The sequence below is a fragment of the Aspergillus eucalypticola genome (assembly GCF_003184535.1).
Source record: "Aspergillus eucalypticola CBS 122712 chromosome Unknown BO83scaffold_8, whole genome shotgun sequence".
NCBI lineage: Eukaryota > Fungi > Ascomycota > Eurotiomycetes > Eurotiales > Aspergillaceae > Aspergillus > Aspergillus eucalypticola.
Window position 1 is genome coordinate 1,098,644 of NW_020290282.1, and position 26,698 is coordinate 1,125,341.

The 26,698-nt window shown below is 49.9% G+C and overlaps 8 protein-coding genes across 8 annotated transcripts; 3 read left to right on the plus strand and 5 right to left on the minus strand.

Annotated features, from left to right (window-relative positions):
• Positions 1-54: 54 nt before the first annotated feature.
• BO83DRAFT_397704 (putative histone deacetylase SIR2) lies at positions 55-5,763 on the minus strand (the record flags this gene model as incomplete). The annotated part of the gene is made up of 13 exons (XM_025533203.1): positions 55-187; positions 248-338; positions 405-610; positions 677-1,551; positions 1,748-1,872; positions 2,579-2,639; positions 2,671-2,868; positions 2,932-3,471; positions 3,533-3,843; positions 3,906-4,159; positions 4,214-4,314; positions 4,528-5,201; positions 5,298-5,763. 13 exons carry the CDS (start codon positions 5,761-5,763, stop codon positions 55-57), a joined length of 4,035 nt encoding a protein of 1,344 aa, XP_025389874.1.
• A 254-nt stretch (positions 5,764-6,017) lies between these two features.
• On the plus strand, positions 6,018-7,183 carry BO83DRAFT_377353 (RWD domain-containing protein). The gene is made up of 2 exons (XM_025530963.1): positions 6,018-6,271; positions 6,356-7,183. The coding sequence occupies exons 1-2, from the start codon at positions 6,205-6,207 to the stop codon at positions 6,991-6,993; spliced, it is 705 nt and encodes a 234-aa protein (XP_025389875.1). The 5' UTR covers positions 6,018-6,204; the 3' UTR covers positions 6,994-7,183.
• A 113-nt stretch (positions 7,184-7,296) lies between these two features.
• On the minus strand, positions 7,297-8,652 carry BO83DRAFT_335362 (LYR motif-containing protein; the record flags this gene model as incomplete). The annotated part of the gene is made up of 3 exons (XM_025528407.1): positions 7,297-8,302; positions 8,370-8,530; positions 8,604-8,652. 3 exons carry the CDS (start codon positions 8,650-8,652, stop codon positions 7,601-7,603), a joined length of 912 nt encoding a protein of 303 aa, XP_025389876.1. The 3' UTR covers positions 7,297-7,600.
• Positions 8,653-8,853: 201 nt separating this feature from the next.
• On the minus strand, positions 8,854-9,989 carry BO83DRAFT_377354 (E2 ubiquitin-conjugating protein MMS2). The gene is made up of 5 exons (XM_025530964.1): positions 9,900-9,989; positions 9,751-9,830; positions 9,553-9,678; positions 9,411-9,490; positions 8,854-9,357 (listed from the first exon to the last, which is right to left on the minus strand). Exons 1-5 carry the CDS (start codon positions 9,970-9,972, stop codon positions 9,297-9,299), a joined length of 420 nt encoding a protein of 139 aa, XP_025389877.1. The 5' UTR covers positions 9,973-9,989; the 3' UTR covers positions 8,854-9,296.
• Positions 9,990-10,258: 269 nt separating this feature from the next.
• BO83DRAFT_358322 (putative endosomal peripheral membrane protein (Mon2)) lies at positions 10,259-16,144 on the plus strand. The gene is made up of 6 exons (XM_025529296.1): positions 10,259-10,549; positions 10,608-10,674; positions 10,737-10,910; positions 10,958-11,164; positions 11,225-11,313; positions 11,368-16,144. Exons 1-6 carry the CDS (start codon positions 10,472-10,474, stop codon positions 15,946-15,948), a joined length of 5,196 nt encoding a protein of 1,731 aa, XP_025389878.1. The 5' UTR covers positions 10,259-10,471; the 3' UTR covers positions 15,949-16,144.
• Positions 16,145-16,247: 103 nt separating this feature from the next.
• Positions 16,248-18,718, minus strand: BO83DRAFT_358324 (vacuolar protein sorting-associated protein 26). Its single transcript, XM_025529297.1, has 5 exons — positions 18,106-18,718; positions 17,505-17,977; positions 17,418-17,442; positions 17,204-17,320; positions 16,248-16,751 (listed from the first exon to the last, which is right to left on the minus strand). Exons 1-5 carry the CDS (start codon positions 18,323-18,325, stop codon positions 16,534-16,536), a joined length of 1,053 nt encoding a protein of 350 aa, XP_025389879.1. The 5' UTR covers positions 18,326-18,718; the 3' UTR covers positions 16,248-16,533.
• Positions 18,719-21,082: 2,364 nt separating this feature from the next.
• On the plus strand, positions 21,083-21,911 carry BO83DRAFT_309769 (gluconokinase; the record flags this gene model as incomplete). The annotated part of the gene is made up of 2 exons (XM_025527406.1): positions 21,083-21,361; positions 21,459-21,911. The coding sequence occupies 2 exons, from the start codon at positions 21,083-21,085 to the stop codon at positions 21,909-21,911; spliced, it is 732 nt and encodes a 243-aa protein (XP_025389880.1).
• A 960-nt stretch (positions 21,912-22,871) lies between these two features.
• Positions 22,872-25,958, minus strand: BO83DRAFT_436362 (uncharacterized protein; the record flags this gene model as incomplete). The annotated part of the gene is made up of 2 exons (XM_025535950.1): positions 22,872-23,933; positions 23,983-25,958. The coding sequence occupies 2 exons, from the start codon at positions 25,956-25,958 to the stop codon at positions 23,201-23,203; spliced, it is 2,709 nt and encodes a 902-aa protein (XP_025389881.1). The 3' UTR covers positions 22,872-23,200.
• Positions 25,959-26,698: the final 740 nt, after the last annotated feature.

A 26,698-nucleotide genomic window follows, 5' to 3' on the forward strand; every position in this document is an offset into this window, starting at 1 on the left:
GTAGAAGTATAGAAGTGGCTGATTTTGGTTTGTATGATGGTGGGCGTTATAGAGTCATTGCTTTTGTTCGATATCTTGGTTACTTTCTATTTTAGTGCTGTTCATGAGGCGGAGCTTTCTCTTCCTGATTTCGAGCTGTCCGGCGGGTTCTTCATGAAATACTGATCGAATGGTTAGGGCTGTATAGCTGTATACTGTGTCGACATGGCATACCTTTCTTCTGAATTCGTTCAATTCGTCTGCGTACATTCCCTGAGCATCCAGTTTTTGCCGGCCTTTTGAAACGTCCGAGACTTGTCCTTCTGGTAGTCTTCGATAGGTGATGAGCCGACGAGACCCTGGTCAACAGGTAAGCCTTGTACTTAATCTTATATGTTGTCTGGGAAGGCTTCATATGAACTTACAGGTGTAGAACGGTTGGACAGATACGTTCACTACCTCCAGGTTGGGGTGCATCGGTACTGCCAATTCAACCTCCTCGTCATTTGCCGTTGGCATCCACATGGCTAGACGTCCATTTGTAACGAGACTTCTGACGGCAAAGTTAAGGATATCGTTGAGCATGGCTTCGAAGCCGTAGGGCTTCTTAGGTGCAATATATCCGGGTCGACTGAACGCAGGTTAGTTGGCATCCAAGTCCAGATACTGATACTCAAAAGCGACAATGTAGACGTACTAGTGAGCAGGAACACCATCGATAATGACCTCTTCGTTCCTGAGACCCTCGCGTCTCCCAAGAACCCTGAGTCCTTCGCGAATACCATAAGGCGGATCACAGATGATGCCATCCAAGAACTGAGCCGAGCGCAAAGGTGTATTGGTAAGGTCGGAAGTAAAGACATCCATAAATTTGCCGACCATATCATATTGCTGGAAGTTCGACAACACTCCCATCGTCCCACCCCTCTCCATCATCTCTTTACCCCGGAAACTGCGTCCATCGATATCCGATCCGAACGTCTCAGCCCCGAAATGCGACATAGCCACCAAGAAGCTCCCCGTACCCACAAACGGGTCATAGAAGAGCTTTCCAGGCGCAGCATGAGCCATATTAGCCGTGATGAGGGTCAACTCCGCATCCATAGAGGTAGTGCTAATATAGCGTCTCTTCTTGAGATCATATTTGTTGACGACATCGCGACTACTATTCGCAATCCAGCGTCCAAAGTAAATGATCTTTGGCTCTTGGCCCTCAGGACGAGGCGTACCAGGCGAGTTAAGATCCAATCCGTAGTCCTCAAAGACCCAGAAATCCTGGTCCGGGTTCTTCATGCGAATGGGGCCCTTGAAGCCCAGGAAGGAAAATGACTGGATGATCTCGCGCTTCTTCTCACTGCTGCGCTTTCCGGCGAAACTGTCAATGGTGAATCGGAACGACGAGTCCCTGTACTGCGCCCAGCGATCCTCCGTCCGCCTGCGGACGTCGGCGTAGACTTCGTCGAAGTTGGTGCCTTGGCCCCAGAGCTCGAAGATATCCTTGGCTATAATGCTTCGGGTAATCACTGCACGAGCTGCCGCTTCATCGGGTAGTCTTATTGTGCAGAATGGGGACTGGTGATGGTGGTTAGCGGCATGTATAAAATGTAGATAGATGGTTGGATAGTCATTGGTGCGGGGACAAGGATAATGATCCCAATGAGGGGTGAGTGACATTTTCTGTTCCTCACGCGGGGGCAAGAAACCGCACAATGAATGTATGATATAAATTATCGGGACTGAGAAACAGAAGAAAAGAATTTGTACTTACATTTTTATCATAATGTATAAATTCGAGTTTCACGCCCGCCAGGTCAGCCAGTGCCTGGATCTCGGCCTGCCGAAAAGACTCATGGGCCTGGGCGAAGCGAATGAGATACTCCATTGTCGGTTGTACTCACGCTCGCCACGTATTCGGAGGATGTATCAATATTCAGAGGTAGTGATACAGGGCCAAATTGCCTTCAAAGGAATAATCTTGGTCCGCTCTGATCTGCTGGGGGTTCTTTGTTAATTAATGGCCGTTGACAGGAGCGGAAATAAATTTTCTTTTTGTTCCAGTGGATTGGATGGATTTGGCCGGGAACCCGCCATCTTTCACCCCAGGATATTACTCTGTTCTTAGGTTTCGCAACCAGACTATGGGAACACTGCACAACTACTGTTACTAGACTAGATAAAGAAATTCAATCTACAGCATTGGGGTAAAACATAGTATAAAGAAGAATATAGTAAATGAAGAAATAATAACGGTTTATCGCACAGGCTGATGCCAGTCAAACAAAACATAAATACATCGAAGCAGCAAGCATACTACATGCTGTATGGTACAGCTATGCATCCGATTAAGCATCCCTCGTACATACTATGCCTCCCAACAAGATGACCCACAGAAACTGTTCAAAGAAAAACCCAAACTTACGCCGTCCTTGAAATCCACAGAGCCAGAGATGACCAGGACCAAACGCCGCCGCTATGCGCCGACAACCTTAAACACATGTCGTGACTCGTAACCCTCCACTGGAAGCACTTCAACCTTCTCGTCTTCGGGAATCATCTCATGCTTCAGTTCCCATCCTGCTCGACGACAGAGCTCAGACACCACCACGTCGCAGTCGCCGAGAAGATCGATATCGAATTCCGTATGCGACACAGGCTGAAGTCTTGTTAGCAAAGCTCGAGGCGCAAGAGCACAAGAAAAAGGTGGCTTACGGTACGCGAGATATAAAGCTGAGGAACTGTTCGAGGGAGCACGCCCGGAACCTCCGCTACAGGAGCCACCTTTAGTGAAGTCCCAATAACAATAACGAGGTCCACCTGATCACGGTCATGGTGTAGCAACCGGCGGCCAAACTCATCAGGAAGATCTTCCCCAAAGAATGTAATGTCGGGCTGACGAGGTTTGAATTAGCATATTGTAAGTAACAAATGTACAAGATGTGGTCTTCCACGAACCTTCATGACACCAGGGGTGGGGATTTCGTAGTCGTCATCAGTACTGTCCCCATCATTGTCCTTGCGGTTCTTGTGGACTCCGTTGCTGCTCCGCTTCCTCTTGATCCCCGAATCTTCTGCGATGCGCTTGCGGCAAGCCTCACACTGAGGGATAACTCCTTGCTTGATCTCATCGAATATCTCATCCCCCTTGACCTTGTACTGACATTTGACACACGTAGCCGTGGCGAACGATCCGTGACATTGCACGATGTTCTCTGGGAGAACACCGGCATTCGCCTCGATATTGTCGATATTCTGAGTGTAGTTGGTCAATAATTTCCCCTTATCCTGCAGAACACGGATAAAAGCGTGGGTCGGCGAGAACTTCTTCTCGGTAGGAAGAATGTCCTTCGCGATCGAGAAGAAGATACTGGGGTCCTCGCGAAACACCTGGATGTCAAACACCTCCTGAGGATCGCTCAGGCCTAGATGCGCCAACTGTGAATAGAGACCAGTGTCCTTTGAACGGAAATCGGGTATTCCGAGACTCGTAGAAATCTGAGAGTATCCTATCAGCACACGTTTCAGGAACGGGTACCAATCCTCTTGATCAACATACACCAGCGCCAGTTAAGACGACGATATTCTTGCTCTCCTTGAGCAACTTGACCGCATCATCAATTGTATTGTATTGTGGGAGCTTCGGGCGCCTGGAGAACTCGCGCGAAATCGCGATAGCCAGGAGAGGATGAAAGGCCTCGTCCGGCGCATCGTTCAAAAAGGCTGGGGGCAAGATGCCGAACGCAGTACACAGCTTCCGCGCAGTCACTTTGTCCTGACCCAGCGTTTCTTCAACAAATGCAGCCTTGCCAACCTCATGGAGTCGTTTCCGATAGGCGACGGCCTCTTCCAGTGTGCAGGCATCCGGTACTAAAACAAGGAGAAGATCCGGTCAGTGCGCGCATATAGAGGACATCATATAGGGTGCTTACCACCCTCACGGAGCTGATCGTCGCGTAGGACTTGAATAGCGTCTTCGTATAGAGACTGAGTCTCCCACTCGTCGCCGGAGCCGTCGCTATCGGTCTCATACTCCGACTGAGTCACTTCTTCCTTCGCAGCGGCTCTATTCTCCGTTGCGGTGCCGGTGTTTGATACTGCGGAGGCCATATCAACGGCTTCCACCTGGACCACCGGATCCTTCAACGAGGAATCCTCCCCGCTGGGCGCTGAAACAAGGTCCATCCTGTATGGGAAGATAGGACACTTCCAGCAACCTCTATAACGACTCCTCACTCACATTGAGCTATTTGCCACTCGAAGTCGAACTGCCGGAATAAATTTGGCTCTGGTTATCGCCGGGGGAAAGCGGTCGGATCCTACTTTATCCGGCGCCGTCTGCTGATAGATAGACTGTCGCAGCTACTACTAGTACTTACTACTAGTTCGACTACTGCTGGATCGTGTCCGCAATCGGAGTCCTTTGAATAGCCGTAGGTTGTATCGGAAAACATGCCCTTTTATATACTGGTATCATGACAACAAATTTTCGTAACAATCAAACATGCAGCTTTTTTATGAGTCAGCCATCTCGTCATCGCCATCAGATTCCACCTCGATCTCCTCGTCCTCCCAATCTTCCTCGCCCTCCCCGGCCTCATCGTCATCCATATCTTCACCGATCTCCTTGTTCATCTCTTGGACCAATTCCAGTGCGTGTTCCTTAAGTCTCTCGTCCTCATACTGAACGAGGTCGTACAGCGTTAAGCTTTGCTTGAGCCATTCGCGGCTAGCCACGAGGGATGCATGGCGCCTGGCCTCTGGGGTGTTGCCGTCCTCTTCGTCGGCATCCTTAGGTGCTTGTTGCTTCCCGGCCAGGAGCTGCAGACACCATCCTCCAAGGTACCATGCCTCCACACTTTGGTCGTCCTCCAAGATAAGGCGTTCCAGCACCTCTAGAGCCTCAAGCTCCATGCCGACCTCCATCAGGAGACGGGAAAGACTGATTCTTGTCGCAAAGTCAGGAATGGACAAGTCCTCGGGCGGTAGGTCTTTCCAAAGATCGAGACTCCTCCTGAGCGCTGCTTGAGCCTCTTCTGTCCGTAGTTGCGAAATCCGGATCGATGCGAGGGTCTGTAGTACTTCGGGCGCATTCGGAGCGACAAGGAGGGCTTCTGTGATGAGTGATTCGCAACGGTTTTCCGCATCTTCTTCCCACCTATTGACAGTCAGCATCAAAAGTTCTGCGACCAACCCACCCATGGGAAGAAGGACGAATTGGAGAGCGACTTACGAGAGATCGGTCATGTAGATCTCAGCAACAGCGCAGAGGGCATTCGCCATCTTGCGCTTCTTCTCGGCCAGCTCAAGCGCTTCCTCAGGACCAGGTTTCTGCTCGAGCTGCTGGATAATATGCCTGAGCGACGACACTCCCTTCTCGAACCATTGAACGCTGTCCTTCCCACCCTGTTCGCTCAATTGAGCTAGCCATAGGAACTTCTCAGCACCGCCTCCTTCAGCCTCAGGGATCGTGCCATTCGGATCGAGCTCGATGGCACGCATAAAGTGTTGTTTCGCAACATCGATCTCGCCTAGCTCAACGTAGATCTCTCCAACGGTATTAAGTGCCACTAATTGAGCTGGAGAATTGTCCGGCGCATTGTTAAGGGCTTGCTGAGCTAGCCGGAGAGCAGCGTCCGGTTGACCGGTCTGGAGCTGTATCGTCGCCTGCTCGAGGAGCTTAGAGGGGTCTTCGTTCATTTTTTGTTTCGAAACCGAGCCGCCAGCGCCCAAAACGGACTTTGCGCGAGATTTGGAGGCCTTCTTGTTGTGAGGTCTTGATTTTCCCATGATCTATAAGCTGTAACGGAATTATATGTCAAACGTACTTGAAGGGTTATTCGAGGACACGGAGTAAAGGGTAGAAAGGTTTTATAAACAAGAATATTGAGTGTAAATGCTTGAAGCTTTGAATTTCGAGAAGGCGGAGCATAGAAATTCCCTTTTTCGGGCGGGACAAATTTGGGCGATTCCTTATCTGTTTGTCTTGTTTGCATGTGGGATCGCAGCGTATTCTACTTACACACCAAAGACCGAGGAATTCATATCCCAAGCACGAGCCTGTCAACGTCTAGACCATAAGACCAGCGACTATTTGCTTGGTCTCTTCGATTTAACATACTGCTAGATCTTTGAGTGTCTGAATTGTGAATCTCCAGCCATCGCCCTTGTCCCTAAACCCAGAACCAAACAATACCCCTCCAGCCCCGCCGGCGGCAGAATTGAAGCAGCATGGGCCGCGAAGACCAGATCGAAGAGCGCGAAGTGCTCGACTCCATTTTCCCCGAGGAAATCACAGGTAAGGAGGCAGCACCATACTCACCTTGCACCATACATTTGATATCTACGAAACATCATAATCGCTGACCGAATCCCACCCCAGATCTTTCTGACACCTCATACCGGATATCAATTGCTCTTGACGCACCCGAAAATGACGTCGAAGAAACAGAGCAGCCTGTCTTGCTTCTGCAAGTCACATACCCAGCAGACTACCCGGATGTTGCACCGGAACTAGAGTTGAGTGCGCCGCCGAACGCACCGAAACACCCCCGACTAGACATCAGTGAGGACCGGGACCGACTTCTCGAAACCTTGCAACCGACCATTGAGGAGAACATGGGAATGGCTATGGTATTTACACTGGTTAGTGCTTTGAAGGAGAGCGCCGAAGAGCTCATGGCGGAACGCGTTCATGCCGTTCATGCCGAAAAAGAGATGGAGGCGAAGAAGGCGGAAGAGGAGGAGAACCGGAAGTTCCAGGGCACTGCTGTCAATCGGGAGACGTTCTTGGAGTGGCGCGACAAGTTCATAAAGGAGATGGAGGAGGAGGAGAAGAGGAAGCGCGAGGAGAAGGAGGCGGAGGAGAAGAAGGCTACCAAGAAGGGTCCGGCAAAGGAAGAAAAGAAGTTGACGGGCAAGCAGCTGTGGGAGAGAGGTCTTGCTGGAGGGGCAGACTTTGATGAAGATGAGGAGGATGGTATTCCGGCTGCTGTGGAGAATATGAAGATAGCTGCTTAGAAGCTGGGGTCTCTTGATCAGATCTCTGGCGAGAATTAAGTTCCGTGCTTGATGGGGATCGAGCCACTAGAAGTTGGCATTTCTTGAAACTACTATATTGTAAATAGTCTTGGCTGGATGACAAGGATGCTAGCTGGTTGGCGTTGAGCAGTTGATAGCCAACCACGAAGTTTTTGGTGTGCAGTAAGCCTACGGAAGCATTTGTCTATTACCGCATAGCTGATGGAAGCAGTATGAATCCCTTGTGAGACATTGTACTTGACATTAGACTAGTATGTAGTAATTTGATTGTACATACGCCAACCACTGTTGCACTATGCACATGTACCTGCCATATTACCTATTTCCAAACGCACTCTGTTGGTAGTAGCGTTGACCCGTCATAAGGGACATGATGAAAGGCCGGAGAAGCTGCGTACCCCGTAAATGATAGTAGATACGCCCAATTCAGCTCCCATTGGGACGCTGGTGAATCTCACAGTGGCACCGTACTGGTAGCGTGGTGGATGTGACGGCTTTGGGCCCATAAGGACAGAGTGCTGGACAAAATAAACTGCCAAGCGCAAGCTTTGGACGGCTGTAACAGAACATTTCTTCCGGCATTGATTCATCCCTCACTCGGCCGTTTCTTATCGTTTTCCTCTGCCGAGGAATTCTCTTTTTCTTCCGCTGGTTGCTCCCCGGCTTGCTCGACCCGTTGCTTCTCCTCTTGTTCTGCCAGCTTGCGCTCTTCAAGAACGACTTTCCACATAGCTTGCGCCAGTTCCTTGGTCCTCCTATCGCCTTCTGAAATTTGTCCCTGCACCTCTTTAAGTGACACTCTAACTGGCCCAGACCACTTTGCATCTTCCTTATGGCCAGTTAATAGATCCCATTCATCCTCGTCCCTGGCCATGGGCAACTCAGACTCGAGCCTTTTCAGGCGCTCCATCCTCTTCCAGCGCCTTTTCAGTTTCGAGTCCAGCACGGCGCTAAGAAACTTAGGCTGGGGCTTCTTGATGAGCAGGAATGGGAAACCACGCGCATTCACGAGTACAGGAACTCGACGCTTCCCATTAACTACAGGCCGAGGACGTGCAAGAATAGAGGTGGCATCCGGGTGCCGTTTCGCAGTCAATACTCGGTAACGTTTGTTTGCCTCTTTCTTCAGCTCCTTCCGGCTCACGGGCTTTACCGGAATAACCTTAGCTCGTTCCCTGTGCCATTCGAATTTCTGTCGCTTTGCCGCTTCACTTTCCGATATGAGTTTCCTTATCCGTTGAACGCCATTTTGGTCGCCTTGCGAGGCTGAGTACAGTAGGTCCAGAGCCTGAGTGTTTGCGAAATCGCGGAATTTAGATACTGAATGGTCGATTGAGAGCCGATTGTTAACGCACCTCGTAGCCTGCCCTAAGTGAATTGGCTGTTTGAGACGGACTCTGAAGCGTTTTGTATCTGTTGAATCTATCCTGGATGTACGGCTTGCACGCAGCGAGTTCGGAGGGAGAATGTGGTAGTTTGGCGCATTGTCGGAGGAGCGCTCGATAAAGTGCCAAAGCTGGAAAGGAAAACAGCAGTCAGTCAAACTCTTGTGACGCTCAGTAAATACTACTGTCTCTGAAGAAACTTACTTGCGAAACGATGAGCGGAAGACTGCCTGGGAACAACTGTTCTATGCATTATCGAGGAGGCAGCATGATCCTGAAGGCTTAAGTTCCGGACTTTAGTCGGAGACATGTGACTACTCCGGCAATCCGGAATACGTCACGTGTAACCGAAATGTTATGCCTATACTGTGATTAAACAATGATATATTGTAATCAGGGCATGCAACGATGTAGGAACTTTTAGAATTTTGACAAACGGCCGACACTATTACTTGTGAATCGATTGCACCGGAAGTTTGCAGTGCGTGCCGTGCAGCTGTATAGACTCTACTGTTATCCAATCTACAACAGGCGACGGAAGGGACCCGATTCCCGGATATTCCTCTATATGCTGATCATGGTCTAATGTCTTTCGCCGGTACGGTCGCTTCTGCAAGCTGTCCAGATATGAACGAACACCCGCCAAAAACAAGGGTACAAGGCCTTGTTAGTTCGGCAGATATGGCTTTCACAAAAGCGACACACGGTTCATACTGAGCAATGTTCTAAATCGATGAATTGCAACTAGGCTTCAAAGAAGACCGCGCCATGCCCGCCGTTATGCATAGACTGTACATGCTCTAATAAGCCATTGAAAAGAAATGCAGATGAACCTGACTTAGAAACCAACCATATACTCCGCTTTCGAATCCATCAACCAGTCATGATACCGTTATTCTAGAAGTTCGAGCCTTCCGGAGGCTGCGGAAGCTTCTTGTGCTGGGGCAGAGCCATATATCTGGAAACTATTAGTATAAAGACACAATAACCTGAAGGTCAGGCAATGGTTACCTTCTGAGCTCGACTAGAATAGTTTCCATGGTATACTCGCGCTTCCACTGAGCCAAGCAAGGCAGCTTGGTAGGATCGACCTATATGAAGTCAGACTGGAAACCTATCACGCAGTAGTGATCGAGACAGGACGAATCCTTACCTTTCCGCTCCGGCCATCAACGCATGGCAAGTTGACTCGGGATACAAACTGAATAGTAGGGGGGTTGTCAGGGTAGTCCGGACCGCAATGGATGTTGACGCTGTAAATTCTGTTCTCGTGGACACTCTGCGCTCGTTCATAAAGTCAGTGACGCTACTGTGTAGTATAACGGATGCGAGCCGGAAGCGGTGGACGAACGTGAGGGGGGCCAAGAATAGTGCCGTTCCAGTTACTCATCATCATGTCTTCACCATCTGCAAGACCATAGGAGCATGACTCTAGGTAATAGCGATAGGAATACGTCAGCGAAATGGGTTTCTTATGACTATGAGTAGCATAGCACTTACCAGCTCCCAAGCCCTTCTCACCCTTCTCCAGCTCTTCGAGCAGTCTGAAATTTCTGGGCACTTTAGCTCCCATTGTGCAGATAAGAGGTAGGGTTAGGTCGAAAGTGAGCGAAAGTTAGATAGGAAGTTGTAAGGGAGACGTTTCGATCCTCGGGGCGGAGGAGGGGCACTGTGACCTTATCCCACTTCCGGCCGTTTGGCTGGGCTGCGTATCTGGTCCCGCCGGGTTCCTGAAGAAACACCACACGTGATGATAACGGCTGTATACATCACGTGATAGCTCTATCTCCGCGGGTGCCTTGGCGCTCCCAAGATGTCACTCCTGATGCCATTACTTCTACGTTGTTTTTAATGAGCCGGTCATTGTCTGCTACAGCTGCTGCAGATTTATATTGGTGCGGCTTGACTCTAGAACATATTGGTCTGGTATTGTCGTGTTTCAAGTGCTTAGCTTTGTACTCCGTCGTCCAACCAGCGACCCAACCACATGAAGCCACATCTGCCTAGTGATACTACTATTTGATCGATAGGGAGTGGCATCGGCCATGTACTGATTAAGCACTCCGGTGGAAATGTCCTCTCAATTTTTGCAGACAGAGCTCTTGAACCTGATTCAAGAATCCAAGAGAAGAAACTCTGAATTGCGTAATGTATGTTTAAACGCTCAATTTAAGGGATACGCAAGTGCCAGTACTGACTAGATTGTAGGCGGCTGAAGAGTCCCTTAATGAATTGAAGGCACTGCCTTCTACGTCTGAAGCGCAGATTTCGGCAGGTGAGCGTTTACAAGCCACCAGCTTGCACCCCCGTCAAGGGCATACGCTGAACTTTCTATAGATTTGGTGCGCAAACCTAAGTTTGCGAATCCATTTATCCTTGCGTGCCACAGCCGCCATGCGAAGCTTGCAGGCATTGGGGTCGTCTGCCTGCAAAGGCTAGTGGCCTCACGATCGCTGCCATCTGAGCGGCTGAAAGATGTACTTGCTGGGTTGAAGGAGACAACGAACATGAGTAAGTTACCACCTACAAACACCACATTCCATACTGACGTTGCGAAGGCCTGGATATTCAGCTCAAAATATTGCAGTCTTTGCCATCCCTACTGCAGCACTACTCCAGTGACCTGGGAGGAGACCTCCTAGTAAGCACTTTGGAGATCTGTGCTACTCTGCAAGGGAACAAGATGCTTGCAGTCTCCAGTACCGCCGCAGCCACATTGCAGCAACTGATCGTATCAACATTTGACCGTGTATCGATCGAAGACAGTCAGTAACCATGTACTTTCTATTCCTTCCAACGCGACACAGGCCTGACTAGAGAACCAGAGAATTTCGATAAAACAACTCCAACGACGACTGTTAAGGTCGACGGGAACCCTGTGAATGTAGGGTATTTTGCATACGATGCTCTGCGGGTAGGTGGCTTTCCACTTAAGCTGACATGATTTCATGGCTCACTGACTCACAAGGTCCTGGACGACCTCTGTCGACTCATTGATGGCGAACCCTTGTACTTCCTTCGAATCAAATCCCTCTCTTCATCGTTCACCCTTGAGCTTATTGAGAGCATCCTGGTCAACAGCGGCAAATTATTCGTTGTCCATTCCGAGCTAACACAGATTTTGCGAGTTCGGCTCATGCCCTTGATCGTAAGGTATCTGTCTGAACGGCATAGCTTTTCGCAGACTGTTCGAGTCAGTCGCATCCTCTTGGTGCTCCTCAAACGCCATATGTCACTCCTTCCCGCGGAGTGCGAGATGGCCCTTGGTCTCTTGACGCATCTCCTTGAGCCAGACGGAAACTCCCCTTGGAAACGAGTCCTCTGCATGGAGGTCTTTCGAGGCTTATATGCCGAACCAGGTCTGGTAAGGCTCATGTATTCGCTGTACGACAGGGATGACCGGAGAAAGAATATCCTCAAAGACCACATGGCCTCTCTTGTCCGCCTAACTTCCGAAAAGCCCACATTGATCGGAGTTAGTAGCCGATCGACCGTGCCTTCCCGAGTTGAGCATGCGAGATCTATCACTGAGGAGCAGATCACCCTCGAGGCTGGTGGAGTTGCCGGCGTCATCGGAACCACCGTTCCATCAACGGACACTGATGTACCAGGAATCAGCAGTCAGTGGAGTGTGGTTCGCACACCGTACATGGAGTTGCTTGACAAGACTGATCCTCCTACTCCTCCTGATACTTATATCTATAGTCTTGTGTTGAACTGCATCGGTAGCTTTGCTGAAGGACTCGCGAAATTCATACTTCCCTTGACGGTGCCCGATCTGAAGCAAAAACGAAGAAGTCGTGTCATGAGTCCCCATCCAGATGGTGGCTCTTCTCGGCCTTCACAGGACCTTCAACGGACGAACTCCTCGAAAGGATTGCAGCCGTTGGGTCCCAAGAAGTCCTCTGTACCGATCAATCCCCTGCTGCTGGAATCTCATCCCCAACTCCCAGCAATACAAAGCTGTGCCGGAATCATTGAGACATGCTGGCCTGCTATCCTTGCCGCTTGCTCAACATTTCTATACGCCTCGCTTGATGATGACTTCTACCACAACCTTGTTCGATCAATTCAGAAGTTAGCCCACGTTGCTGGCCTTCTCAGGTTATCTACGCCTCGCGATGCTCTTTTAACAACTATAGGGAAGGCAGCCATGCCTGCAGACGCAACTTCCACAAGGACTGCAGGCATTGCAGCGCCTACCACAGCCGCTTCTCAGTCTAACAAATCATCAGACGAGAAATCGAGGGGGTCTCAGGCGTCGCTTACTAGTTCCCCATTACCGGCTGAGACTTCCAGTGCGCCTTCGGACGTTGCGCTTGTGTCCCTCAGTACCCGGAACCTCCTGTGCTTGCGGGCGCTGCTCAATTTGGGCATCGCTTTAGGCCCTACACTAGACCAGCCGGCCTGGTCAATAATACTAGGGACCCTACAAGACACAGATTTGGTGATCGGTATGGCTTCCACGAAGTCACAAGCATCAACCACTACTTCCGGAGAAACATCCTCTGCCGCTGGTGTCGATGTGCCTAGGGCTAATCTCAATTCTGAGATATTAGCCGTGCAGGCAGCATCAGCTAAAATGCTAGAGAGTACTAGCGAATATCCCAGCGATTCATTTCAGGAAATCTTGACTGCGCTCTTAGATCTTTCTGGAGCACCCGAAGACTCGACGCAAGAATCGACTGAGACAACAAGCACCGTTCTTTCACCTCAGTCGCGCTCATATTTGATGCGCAAAAACACCCACCGTGTATCTCGCTCTATGGGAAAGTCGAAAACGCAAGATGAACTCCTGAAATTTGTCCTCGAGAAGGCAAACGAGCTAGCCCGGGCAAACCTTGAACGTTTCTCATCACTAGCTGATACTGACCAAGACGCTTGGCAACTTCTTACCGGAAGATTGATGTCAAGTGCAGCGGACAGATCAAATATCCAAAAGCTTCGTCTACGAGCCAACGAGGTTCTTAATGACGTTGTTTTCCAGACACTGAAGCACACGGATACCGGAGATGTCTCTGAGCGGAATGCACGGCAATTGAGAAACCTCCAAACACTCAAGCTTCAAGTTCAACTGCTCTATGATTGTGGAGCTTGTTCGGCAGGGTCGCCTTCAGCGCCCGTAGCCGAAGTTCATGAGCAGAGCTTGGAAACTTTAAAGAGCATACTCGAACAATATGCCGAAACATTCGTCGATGGATGGTCCGTTGTTTTTGATCTCATAACAAGCGTTTTCGGCGAGCCCAACGGCACCGAAACACCAAAGAAAGGGCGTCAGCCATCATCGACAGCAAATTCGCCGCGACTTGTTCGAGTCGCGTACAAGTCTCTGCAGCTCATAGCTTCTGACTTCATTTCCTTGCTTCCAGTGCCCTGTCGGTTGAGTCTCGTGGACTCCTTCTCAAAATTTGCCTTGCAACAGCAGGATTTCAATATCTCATTGACAACTACCTCATCTTTCTGGAATGTCTCAGACTTCCTCCAGGGACAAATCGAGCAATTTTGCATTGAGGTACACATTGACTCCTCCGTGACTGAGGACACTCTTGCAGGGCTAGCCAAGGGGGAGGATCCTTCAGTGTCGCGAAACGCATTGTGGCTATTGCTCCTTTTACGAATCGTTGACCTTACGACGGATAGCAGGCCGGAAATTCGGAACTGCGCTGTTCAGACACTCTTGAGGATCTTTGACGCCTACGGTCAGCAATTGTCGCCCAAGGCATGGCGCTTGTGTCTGAACCGTGTCTTATTCCGAATGGTAGAGGAAATCGAGACCGAGCTCACGATTACACGAGAGGAGAATAGCAGTCGCACCCCCGATGATCTCAAGGCGTGGACTGAGACCACTGTTGTTATGATAAAGGGGGCTTCCGATCTCATCACTACTTTCTTTGAGCCGATAGTTCAAGACGACCTATTCGATCAGTCTTGGGAACGACTGCTTGAATATTTCCGGAAGTTGATCAGCCTCCGGCTTCTTGAGTTCAGCGAGGCTGTATACGCCAGTCTGTCGAATATTCTTCGTCGTGTGCAGGCATCTTGTAGTCTAAGCACACAGGCCCTGCGTTCTGCTTGGCTACTCTGGGTAGATGGACACCCGGCAGATAGGGAAGATATACTTGACTTGGAACGCCCTAATCAAGATGCGGCAATAGCATACCTCCAGTCATTCCAGCAGATTTATCGACTATACAAGGATGAAATCGCTGGAGAGCAGGTGGAAAGCATCCTCGGGCATCTGCGTCTACTCGCTTGGAATTCAATTTCCCCTCCATACTCGCCAGACATTGATCGCTTATCGCGCCTTCAAACCATGATCATTGAGTGCTTGAAGACACTATGCCTTGAGAAAGACGACTCACAACCAGAGATTCTATTATGTCTTGCTGATTTTGCGGATGCACCGTTGACGAAGTGGGACTCTTCGAGTGACTCAAAGAGACCGACTTATCTTGCCTTCTCTAAAGCCGCGATAGATCTCCTGAGCTGGTACATCGCTGATCACGGCATCAAGAAAGACATCTTCACGAACGGTTCACTGGCTACGGCCCTAGAGCACCTCGCAAACCCTATTGTTCAAAGATATGAGTGGTCAGGGAAGGATCGGGAACCGAGTCTCTGGCGAAAGTCAACAACGGCCTCTTTGAACGTTCTTCAAGTTGCAATTTCTTACGTGGAGACTCAATATGGCGACTCGGAGCGTCCTGAAATCACACAATTCTGGAAGAGCGTCATTGACATCGCAAGCGGTATTGTCACTGCTCGAGGTTATCGAACCACTTCCGTTCCCCGGGCCACCATCCTGGAAGACGAGTCCTTTGATGTGGCTGCTTTTGAACGACTGAAGAAACTAATCATCCCATCACTTGGAGCATCCGTGATCTCGGACTCAATCCGCCGGGACTTTTCCTGCGCCTTATTGCTCTCGTCCTTCATCTACCTCCCTCAGCGCTTCGACATCCCCGCCAAATCCCTCCAAGACCAACCCCTCAAAGACATCTATGAAATACGACCCGGAAGGACCTTCGAACCTCCACCCACAACACGCACCAAAATGGCATATGCTGTGATCGACACACTCTTCGAACTAGCGTCATCACCTTTAGACCAAGCCAAACAAGCCGCTTCCGAACAACAAAACACCGCTCTCATCCTCCTTGCTCGCTCCATCACCCCATACCTTATCCTCCGCTGTGCCGTATCCCTGAAAGGCTACATCGCAGACCAACCCCTCCGCGGCCTGATGCCGCAGCCCACGCCCGCCCGCAGATCCCTTCTACATCTCCTCCGCGGCATGGTAGATTTGCGTAGCGAGCCGTCGGCGATCCCGCCGCCCAAGACAGCGCCGAGCGAATCAGCCACCACCGCTAAACCTAGTTCTGACTCTGACCAGGATCACAAAAAGCATCTTGCATGGATCTACCCGCTTGTTGTGCGGGCCGTGCAAGTTGCCGGGAAGGAACAGGATGATGGTGAAGTTTTGCATGCTCTCGGGAAGATTCTTCAGGAGGTTAATGGTGGTAGTGCTGCTGCTGGTTATTATGTATGATGTATAGGGTTTGCCATATGCCAGTTGTTGTTGTTGTTGTTTTTGCCTTTTTTCATATATGATGGTTCGAGCTCGTTGGGACATAAGTATTACATAGACGATCGTGCCATCTAGCAAGCGTTGATGCTGTTGTCTGTCCTTGATTGGTTGATTTGTGTCTACTGGACTTTTCTGTATGACTAGGTTGCTAATAAATTCTGTGCTCGATTTCATTTCGTGCTGGGCATTTCTCAGGTACTAGTCTTAGATCGTGTTTTTCACCTTATAGCATTGACACCATAGTCAAGTCATAGGACCAGGTTGTTCCCATCTCATGTCACCACGAAATATATATATATAGAAAAAAAGGGTCGAATACGGAACAGGTCATAAAGTAAATTTCATGTTGCTGAGATTTCATCATAACACAGGGAGAAATACAGCCAGACATAGGTTAATACACAGAAGGGTATAATGGGTAAGGGTTAGGTAACATCAAACGGAAGCCTGACACAGCACAGCACAGCACGGCATCAAGACCGGTAGCAGCCCATGAACAAAAGACGGTCTATTTCGCTACAGCCTGAGATGCGGAGACAGATTGGATTAAGCCGCGGGGATTTGCTGAGTGAACTGAGGCTGGGTGTCAGTTCGTCCGGGGCCGGCCGTCGCAGAACCGGCGGGCAGCTGTTGCTGTTGCTGCTGCTGTTGGAGGAGCTGCTGTTGTTGGATCTGTTGCTGCTGGGCGATTTGAGGAGTGATGGCGATCTCGGGAGCTTGACGGTAGAGGACGATTTCGGATTGCTTGAAGTAACGGCGAGCGTCTGTATAGATAGACCGGGGGTGTTAGCACGATGGGTGTTTGAATGTGACGATCGAAACTTCCGGAACGCAAGGAAAACGGGAGGGAACTGGGGCCGGTGGGGCTACCACGCGAGACCAGAATAGTTTGAGGTTTAGCGTGGGGGTTAGTCACGAGGGGGGGAAGCCACCCCAACTGTGGCCACTGGCCATATTGCAGCATTTCGGCCCGATTAAGGGTATCAATAGCCGACCGGCTATTGACTTGGGTGGTGGGATGCCGTGGGATGGATGTTGGCTATGGAGGAAGTGGGCCAGCTAGCTAGCCACCACCACGCCTTTGCAACGCAAAGCCTGGTCTCACATGCGTGGGATGGCCGATATGGTTATCCCACGCCAGACGGGATTCATGAACGGCAGTCGCCAAACAAGGCTAAAACGCAGATGAAACGCAGATGGATACAGTATCACGTACCTTCGTCGATAAGTACCAGGCTGAGGTAGTAGCGCGTCGAATACTTCTTGTTCACGTCGCGGAATGTCGGGGTAAGGTCGAATCCTCCAAGGAACAGACGGATGGGGATGGTTTCACCTAGAAACAGGTCAGGAGAGATGTTCTGTTGTGATAATACCGCAAGTGTGACGTGTTGGATGTCTGAGAGCCAGGTGAGTCCGAGCCACCGACTTACCTCGGGAAGGTGATCCATCCATGATCTGCGTGCATCAGGTTAGTGCTTTGGACCTCATGCAGACATTCTAGTTGTATGCAGACTTACCTCGAAGCGCACGAGCGTCTCGCTCTCGTTATACTGGTTTGGCGGAGACCCGGTCGTCTCACGACGGATGATGGATAGCTCCATGTGTTTGATCTTCAAGCGCACGAGCAGGAAGTAGATGCGTCCTACGATGACATCCTTGAGGTGGTACTTGGATTTGGAGTATTCGAATTCAATGTGCAGGCAGTCTTCGATACCGACGTCCATCTTGATGGGGCTGTTGGTCTCGGGGGGCATGCGGTAGGAGTAGACCCAGAGGTCCTTTTCCCGAATCACGTCCGCCATGCGCCTGGATACTGTCACGCGGACAAAGTACCGTAGCTTAACATTGATACCGTTGTATGATTCGTATTGCTTTTCGATATTCTTGAAGTTGAACGGGAAGGTCTGGGGGTGCTGCAGTTCTCCGGGAGCCGCAAGCTCCTGTACCAGCGACAGGAATTCGTAATGGTTACCGCGGTCGTAGAACATTTCTGATCGAACAATTGCATGTTAGCATCGAGACTTGAAGCCTTAGAGCAACTGTGGAGTGGGGATGATGATGATGATGATGATGATGATGAGGCATGCCCGCCCCCTCATCAGAGCCATTGTTCCATACCGATCGTGCCAATGAATTGCACTTTGATGCCCGTGTGCTCCAAGCGCTTTCCATCCTTAGGTCTGACCGTCACAGCACCCTTGACAGACTCTCCGTCCATGTAGAGGGGGACCCTCTCGCGACGGCCCTTGTCGAGCTTGACATCAACCGTCTGACGCTCATCGCTGTCTTCGAGGACCACATCGATGTCGACGGGAGTGGAGAAGAAGAGGGAGGTCATCGTAGGCGAGGAGTTCGATGGCGAAGGAATATATAATAAGTTCAATCAGCTGGAACGAGCGTAGTGTACTTGGTGAATCGGCCTATGGAATGCGATATCACACAATGGCCATGTCGCACTCAGCTTCATCTGGTTAGGCGGCATCCCGACTGCCTGGCGGTGGGCAACCTGGCATATCACTGCTTAGGTAAGCAGTACTATGTCATCCGCAACTATACCACTATCACCACATAAAAGTCATAGTAGTCGCTCATTAGAAGGGAAAGCTCTGCTCTTAGAGGCCTTTCAGGAAGTACAAAGCTGGAGACCTCATTATGCAGTGGCTGATCGCGACAGAACTGCCATACCTGTTAGGTAAGGGAGAGCCGGATATGTCAAATTAGAAGAACAATGTACGCTCCTACAATCCATGACACGATTGACATGGCACAGACGGAGAAATTTACCATTCGTGTTCGAGGCAAATCTGTCCGCCATCAAGGGTCGTGCAGCATATGACCGATCCTACGATGACACTACGAGAATGAGCCGGACGACAGCGCATGCTAAACCCGTGGGCTTTGATTGAACGGCCATCTAACTCCTGTCGGTCAGGAGGGGTAACCGCATCATCTGCCCGCCAGCGTTGTTACACCTCTGTGCGCATGCAGACTGCTTTTTATGCTTGATCACAGTCTTAGACAGGCAGTCATCGGGTACACAGTCAACAGAAACACATGTCTATTGGTAGGAATATGCAAAGAGCCGCGGGCCCGTAACCTTAATTGGCATTGCTGGAAACATGTTTCCGTGTTGTTGGATGTACCAAGTAGAGTATCTAGGTTGTGGCAGCAAGACTGCCTGATTCCTCCCAAGGAAGGAAGTTCGTCGGGGAATTCGACATCTGCATTGTTTGACTCGCATGCCAGCAATCAGAGTTTCCCCAGACTGAGCCGCGGCCATCCATCTGCACGCCACAGTCCCAAGCGGTGAGTATGCAGGATCAATCAGCGGGTGCCAGATATGTCCGCATGGGTTCTGACTGGTTCCTGGGAGGAATGGCGGTCTTCCGCAGCTTATTTTTTTTTTTTTTTTTTTTTTTTTTTTTTTTTTTTTTTTTTTTTTTTTTGGTTTTTCTCAGTCCATGGCTAGCAGGGTAACACAGAGAGGCAGCAAAGTTCCAGCGAAAGTAACACCCGTGAGTTGCTGAAGACCCTGATTTGACCTGTCGTCTGGCCAAGTTGGGCCAGACTAGGCAGGCTTGATGGCCGTGGAGGCCACGGGAACGAACATCGGCAGGTTGAAGGTTCTTTGTTCTCCAGTCGGATGAGAGAGGGTGAAAAGTTGAGCTTGGCGCGGGAAATGATTCTGTAGACTAAGTCACTTCAACCTTTAACCGTTGTTTTATCTTATCTGCAAGGACCGGGGTAGACATTGAAGTCCCTGTTCTTGTACTCGGGACCACTCTAGACGGTCCGTTAGCAAGAGTATATGGCCTGGAAAGCGCACCGTGGAAAACGACCCTTTTGGGGACGGTGACCCAATACCGGGTTGGGAATAGCGTGGGGGTTCGAGCCATTACCCGTCCCGGTACCGTCAGAAACCAGAAACAGACGTACGAAATTACGGTTCCGAATCCCCGGTTGCAGCAGACCCAGTGACATCATGGCGGGAAGACCGGACAAAGTCAGCCAGCAACATTTCATTGGGTGACACAGGGAAGTGATGGTCTCGCTGAGCTGACTGGTTCCTTCCCGGGCAAAATTCCCCTGTTCCTGCTGCCGAAGAGTAAATGAGGCAATAAAGGGGGGAAAGGGAATGCGCGCGTACTTTTCATTATTCTCTCAGGCTTGTATGGAGGTGTGTATGCGACAATACGAGGAGAGGTGTTTTGCTACCGATCGGATCTCCCGCTAATGACCAGACCGCCGGACTCCTGAAAGCTGACTTGGAGTGAGTCTCCCCCACTCGCCCGTTTCGCTGCTCAATATCCCCCCCACTCGGAATGCCCTACTTCTTTTGCGCCTGCAAATAGTTTTCAGCTGCTTTGTGATTCGATGGCGGATGTGGTTTGGATCGGTCCCCGACTAGTATTCACCACCAGCCCATGACGATGCGGTGGAAACCCTTCTGGCAATTTCCGGCCCCAACCTGCTATTAATTCATTACTCAAAATCTGGGTCTCATATTTGAGTTGAGAAAAATCAAAGAAAATCAAGAGAAGGAATTATGAGAAATTGGCAGTCCCAATGAGATGACTGTGCCCGACAAGGTGACCCACTTGCATTTCATACTTGAAGGAGATTTATTGATTTATTGATTTGTTATAAACTGCCCTGAAATCTATCTATCTATTATTTCTTATGATCTAATTCCCCTTCCTCTTGTTTGGTTCCTTTTTTCATTCCTCTCTCTCACACTCTTCCCCCTTGCCTTTATACTACTTATATACCCCAAGTCACTGCCGAAGACCCCATTACCCCATACTACCCTACTACTCACCTCACCTCACCTCACCTCACCTACCACTACCACTATATTCAATTACCGCAATCTCCTCCTCATTCCTCGTCGGGTGACCACTTGCGCCGCTATAGGCTATTCGCATTCATCCAACATATTATAGTTCCCACCACTATTCCTCCCGGGTGGATAAAACTGAATTGAAATACTACCAACCCTATTTATCCCACGGTTCGCAAGGACGTCATACATAACTTCTCAATTCCCTCGCCTTTCGAAAACCTTTCTACTTGCTCCACCAACAACATCACCACCATGCTCTCCGCCGGCGAACGACCCCAACAACCCACCATGACCAACGCAGCAGCGGCAGTAGTAGATTCCACACGCGGTCCCGTCAGCAAAAGCCCATTGACCAACTCCGTGGCCAACTCCATGTGGGGAAGCACCAGCAGCAACACCACCACCACAGCACCGTCGGCAGACCAAATCCAACACATCTGGGTAGTGACGGGGCCAGCGGGATGCGGGAAAAGCACAGTAGGCAAGGGGATTCAACAAGCACTTAGCATTCCTTTCTTAGAAGGTGATGATGTACGTACAACCAACCAACCAACCAACCCTACCTAACATACCATAACCACACCCACAACCACAACCACACCCAAAAAACTAACCAACCACCCAACAGTTCCACACCCTCAACAACAAAGAAAAAATGTCGAACGGCATCCCCCTCACCGACGCCGACAGATGGGACTGGCTCATTTCCCTCCGCCAAGCCGCCATCGAGGCGCTCTCCCCCTCCGAAACTAACAACTTCCACCCACCTTCCGGCGTAGTGGTTGCTTGTTCAGCCCTGAAGCAGAAATACCGGGACGTGATGCGCGTCGCGGCGTACGGATCCCCCTCGGTACAGATCCATTTCATCTATCTCAAGTTGGATGAGACCATGTTGTTGCAAAGAGTCATGAATCGACAGGCCCATTATATGAAGAGTAGTATGGTGCAGTCGCAGTTGCAGGATCTCGAGGAGCCCAAGGGCGAGTGGGATGCCCTTACGGTGGATGTGCGGGCTTCGCAGGCGGAGGTCCAGACGGAGGTGTTGGAGTTGGTAAGGGATACGTTGGCCAGGTATCGCTGATTGACCACCTGTGTCCGGGGGAGAAGTGTGTATGTTGTGTCTGGTGCATGATGGATTTATATTTGACCTTTATATGGGGTTTTGTGTATGGAGTTGGGTATGATGTTGCTTTCTCATATGCATTTTTTGGGGCCTGATCTTTTTTATCGTTGATTACTGACATGGGAGTCTAAACTCTGGATTGATGCATTTTACTTCTTGTTCGGGTTTGTTGATTGATACCTACCTACCTACCTACCTCCCTACCTATGTCTCTTATTTACATACGACTATGTTTAGAAATGTCACAAAGATCACACTTTCTAGTCCAAAGCAATATGCACTCCTGCCTTGGATATAAATAAGAGTGGACGGATACTTATAACAATATCATATTGACATGATTTAGCTCGAGTCGGACTGGACCGGGCTTCAGCTACTAACTAGCATAGTAAGTTCGCCGAATTCATGCTGCAGGCAAGGCAGCGGGCCAGCCGGCTGCGACACTCGACTATATCTACCTTGGGGATGACTACGCTTTTATTCTACTTTTGTTGTGTTCTGGTTTGTGTTTAGCTACGACCACGACGACGACAACAACAACAACGACCTTCCTACGTCGTGGCGTGCGTTGCTTTGGGATAATTGCGAGTTTTTGTGGGGCTTTGTAGGCGTTCGGGGCGATATTCTTTGCTTGAAAAAGGTGAAGCACCAGCAAAACTAGCATCTTAACTAGGCCGGCTCCGTTCCTTCGTATGGGACCAAATATGGAGGAAGAATGGGCCCCGACTGGTTACTATGTTACGTCATGCTCGGGTTGGTGGTTTAGTATACTACTGGACTCTTATAGAGTAGCTGCCTAGGGTTTTAGAGAGCTCTCCTGGGATATCATCGGTGTATGTATTGGTTGTGGAATGATAGAGGATACGCTGTATTTATTAGATCATTTCATGAGCATGACACTGACCTATGCCCTTAGGAGTGTATATTATTCTGTTGTCTTTATCGCTAGCAGATCGATGTAAGCAACAATAAAGCAAGCGGGCCATTTGAAAAGAAGACAAGTCTCAGCAAGTACCACCGTGATAAAACTTGAACTAGACAAGTGGTTCTGAAATAGCATTCTACCCATCCTTGATATCCCTATCTCTTCTACTAAAGTATTCTGAGCTAGATTAGCAGACGAACGTGGTAAAATTGCAAGCCGGCACAACATCGGAAACACAGAGTCAAGGCCACTTCAAGATGTAGGATATACTATTATTACTTGTTGATGTATCGTTGCCCACAATTGACTATACCTCTAGTCTTCACAAGAAAGGCTCGTCTGTGTCCTGCACAGGGCTTCTGGGCACATTCTTATTGGGAATGAGAGGCTGCTGTTCTTCCGTGAAAGGATCCCACTCAGTCGACTTTCCTATGTTACCGCAGAAGATCTTCATCCAGCTCTCAAATTCGTTTCTCTCATCGCTTTTCTTCAAGTCGATTGTCTTACCTCCGGGAAGTAGGGGAATGAGACGCTGACTGGGATCTGGATCCGTACACCGTGCAGCGATATCACGAGACAAAGAACTAGCATCGGCTCCGAGGGCTGCGGGCTCTTCACACCGGTGGACATAATAAAACAACCTGACACTCGTAGTAAAGGCCACCACAACAGGTCGTCCTCTAGTACTGACAGTATAGTTCGATTTTTCCGATTTCTCTCGTTGAAGAAGCTGGCGCAGAGTATGCTTCATCGTCAGGTCCCATTCCTCGGGACTTTCGTCACGCACATGACGCAGAACGCAATACAACCCATTGCAATGAGTGATATCCATGACGAGCTCACGGTACCTAGGGGGTAGAAGGCAACGGAATGTCGGGCCGCGAATATGAACGATCAAATAGTCCGGAGTATCCAGACCACTGTTGAGCTGGTAGTTTCGCGCAAGATACCTGCCCCAGCCATCTTCGACAGACCCGACATATGTGTGTTCTTCGATGTTGAATAGGAGCTCGGGTTCTTGGATCTGACTGCCGCCATGATACTCATAGTACATCCTGCGGAGGAGGTTAGATACCCATAACGCAATTGGCCAGCAAAACTTACTGTTCGGGCATATCTATCTGCTTTGTATAAGGAGAACGTCTGTGGACCACCTCCGAGAATACCATGCCCACAGAATTCAGAATACTTTGTCGAGTGTGATCGGCTATTCCGATCACAGGATTCAACTTTATCTCATCGTCCTTGAGGGTAATAGGGAACCACGAATCTTCATTGGAATGCCTTACTTGGGAATTGCTCTTCTTCCCCGAGTGCAGGTTTTCCAAGATGAAGTTTTGTTCGGCACTGTCAAAGCCCACAACAGCATAGTCATCGTTCAAGCGAAACTCACGGTTGCCGGTTCTTCGGCAGTAAGATGACACTTCACCAAGCGCGCGATAGGTCCGCGTATCGGAAAACTTCATGATGGCTCCAAGTATTTCATTGGGGAATACGCGCGACTTTGCATGCTTCAGGTTTTGATAGGTAGCCGCGTCAAAGAAACGTAAGACCGCGAGAAAAGCATCGGTGTGCGCCTTATTCCCTGAACCATCACCAGTAGACTCTCCGTCATCGTCATCATATACCATATCGTTCGAAATATCTGAACCGCTTGCTGGGTATTCAAGCTGAGACCCCTCTTGTAGCTCAGAACTAGCAGCATCTTCGCTTCCATCATCGACATCCGGTGAATAGACCGGGCCGAAACCATGATCATCGTCAACGGCAGGGTCTTCATGTACTGGCAGATGTGACTCCACAGGCTCAGAACTCGAAGATTGGGGCTCCCGAACAGGGGCGGCCACATCTTCTGCACCAGAGACTTCCTCGTGGCGAGGGCTAGCGATGTTTTCTCGTGTAGACTTTTCTGAATCACACGGACTGGCCAACTCTAGGTTCTCAAAGTCATGTGTGGATTCCTCGGCTGTGCATGTATTTTCCTGCGAAGGGTAAGAAGACGACACCCTTGTTCGAGGGCCATTCGCAAATCCTGAGTTGTTGTCATCAAACTGTATCAGTGCGGTGAGAGGAGACCTGCTAATATGCACGGTTCCATCCGGACACTTTTGAACACGAAGCAGCACCACATCTAAGATGGAGAATACCATGGCATGGAAATCCTTTAGTCCCTGCCTGAGGCCAGTTTCCACAACTTCGGTAACGGATGCCTCCTCGACCTCGACCAGATCCAGTCTAGTAACTAAGTACACAAGGACGTTCCTAAGCCAGTAGATTTTGCTACTGGGTGCTGAGCCAGACTGGGTACCCGGGATGTGAGACTCATGTAGAAACTGTGGAAGAACGGTTGGCAGATAGCCGGGCGCAGTCAGTTCGGGGGGAACATCCTGTCGAGCCAGGTAGTAGCCTTCTGTCTGGTGGTTTTGGTCCAGGCTGCTAGCGCACTCAAGTGTTATTTCGCCAGCAGCAATGGACAGTATGGCAAAGGCTATCTCCCTGAACGAGAAACAACTGGGATCCCACTCTGGAAGATAGGCATCCAGGACAGGTCGATACCTATGGTGCATGCGCGTAAAGATGGCAGCCAGTAGTGACTCGCGTGCATCAATGATGTCTCCTTGTTCGTAGAATGTTTCTAGTGGAGCGACCTGAATGCCCAAGTGGCTGTACCTATCTCTCGAGGCACAATCTACCTCCGGTTTCCAGCCAAAATTGGCGACAACCCCTCCAGGTGTGCACCGATCAGCTGCCCGACGGCCTCGACCATCTAGTCCAAGATACTTGATCCACCCCCCTGCACGGGGAAGTCTGGTTAGGTAGAGATGAAGGGAGTTATCAACAGTCAATACCTCCCGGTCTAAATCGAGGGTGTAGGTCCATTCAATGTTCCACGCATGCATCAGCTCCGGGACGACTGTCTGTAGTGGGGGAAGTTGTAGTCGATCATCGATGGCCCAGAAGCTCTTTGCGTAGCGCTCTTTCAGAGCCACGCTCGAGTACTCCTCTCGGGCGCTTTGAACCTTGACTGGAAGAGTTTGTGTCTCAAATTGGTGAACGAGCTGAGCATAGACCTTTCGCATGAATTGAAGCCATTCTAACTGGATGTTAGTTACGTCGCATGCTGTTATGTAGGCGAAGAAATATGGACTTGCCTTGATATTTCTCCGGGTCTTCAGGTATGTCCTTCAAGATGGCGTCGCCTAGTCCCTCCGGATAACTGTCGAATTGATTGTAATAGACGAAGTATCTACCACGGCAGCGGATAAAAAAGAGGCCCCTGGTTCCCATAGTAGCTAGGTGGTTGCTTAACAGACCATGAGATGAAAAGTGTAAATCGACTGAGAGTTGAAGAAGATACGCGAGAGAAAGTGTAGATTAAGAGAGCAGGAGTTTGAAAGGTATTGAAAGGGAACAGGCGGGGTGAGAGTGGGAAGCCAACTACAATTTAAGTAGGTACATGCAGACGGCAGCCCGTTTTGGAAGCCACCCTAATTCATTCACTTTAATACGCGCGCGCCTGAATGAGACACTGTCAAAACGCAGATCCACGGTAATTTATGCTGATGCTTGGCTGATATTGATTCCGGTGTTTTTGCGAAGGAAAGAATAGAATATGACTTCCCATTGAAGGGAGGAGGCAGCAATCTGAGATAGGCATCTACCGTGGAAGCTCCCGATGCCTCGGAAACTCCTTCGGAGCCTACCTTAGTACTATAGTACTTAGCAAACGGAGACACCCAACAGCCAGTAGTAATCTACAGTAGTCACTAAGTACTCGCCTGCTCGTTTGAGGAAGCGTAGAGGAGGCTTCGGTTCTGTT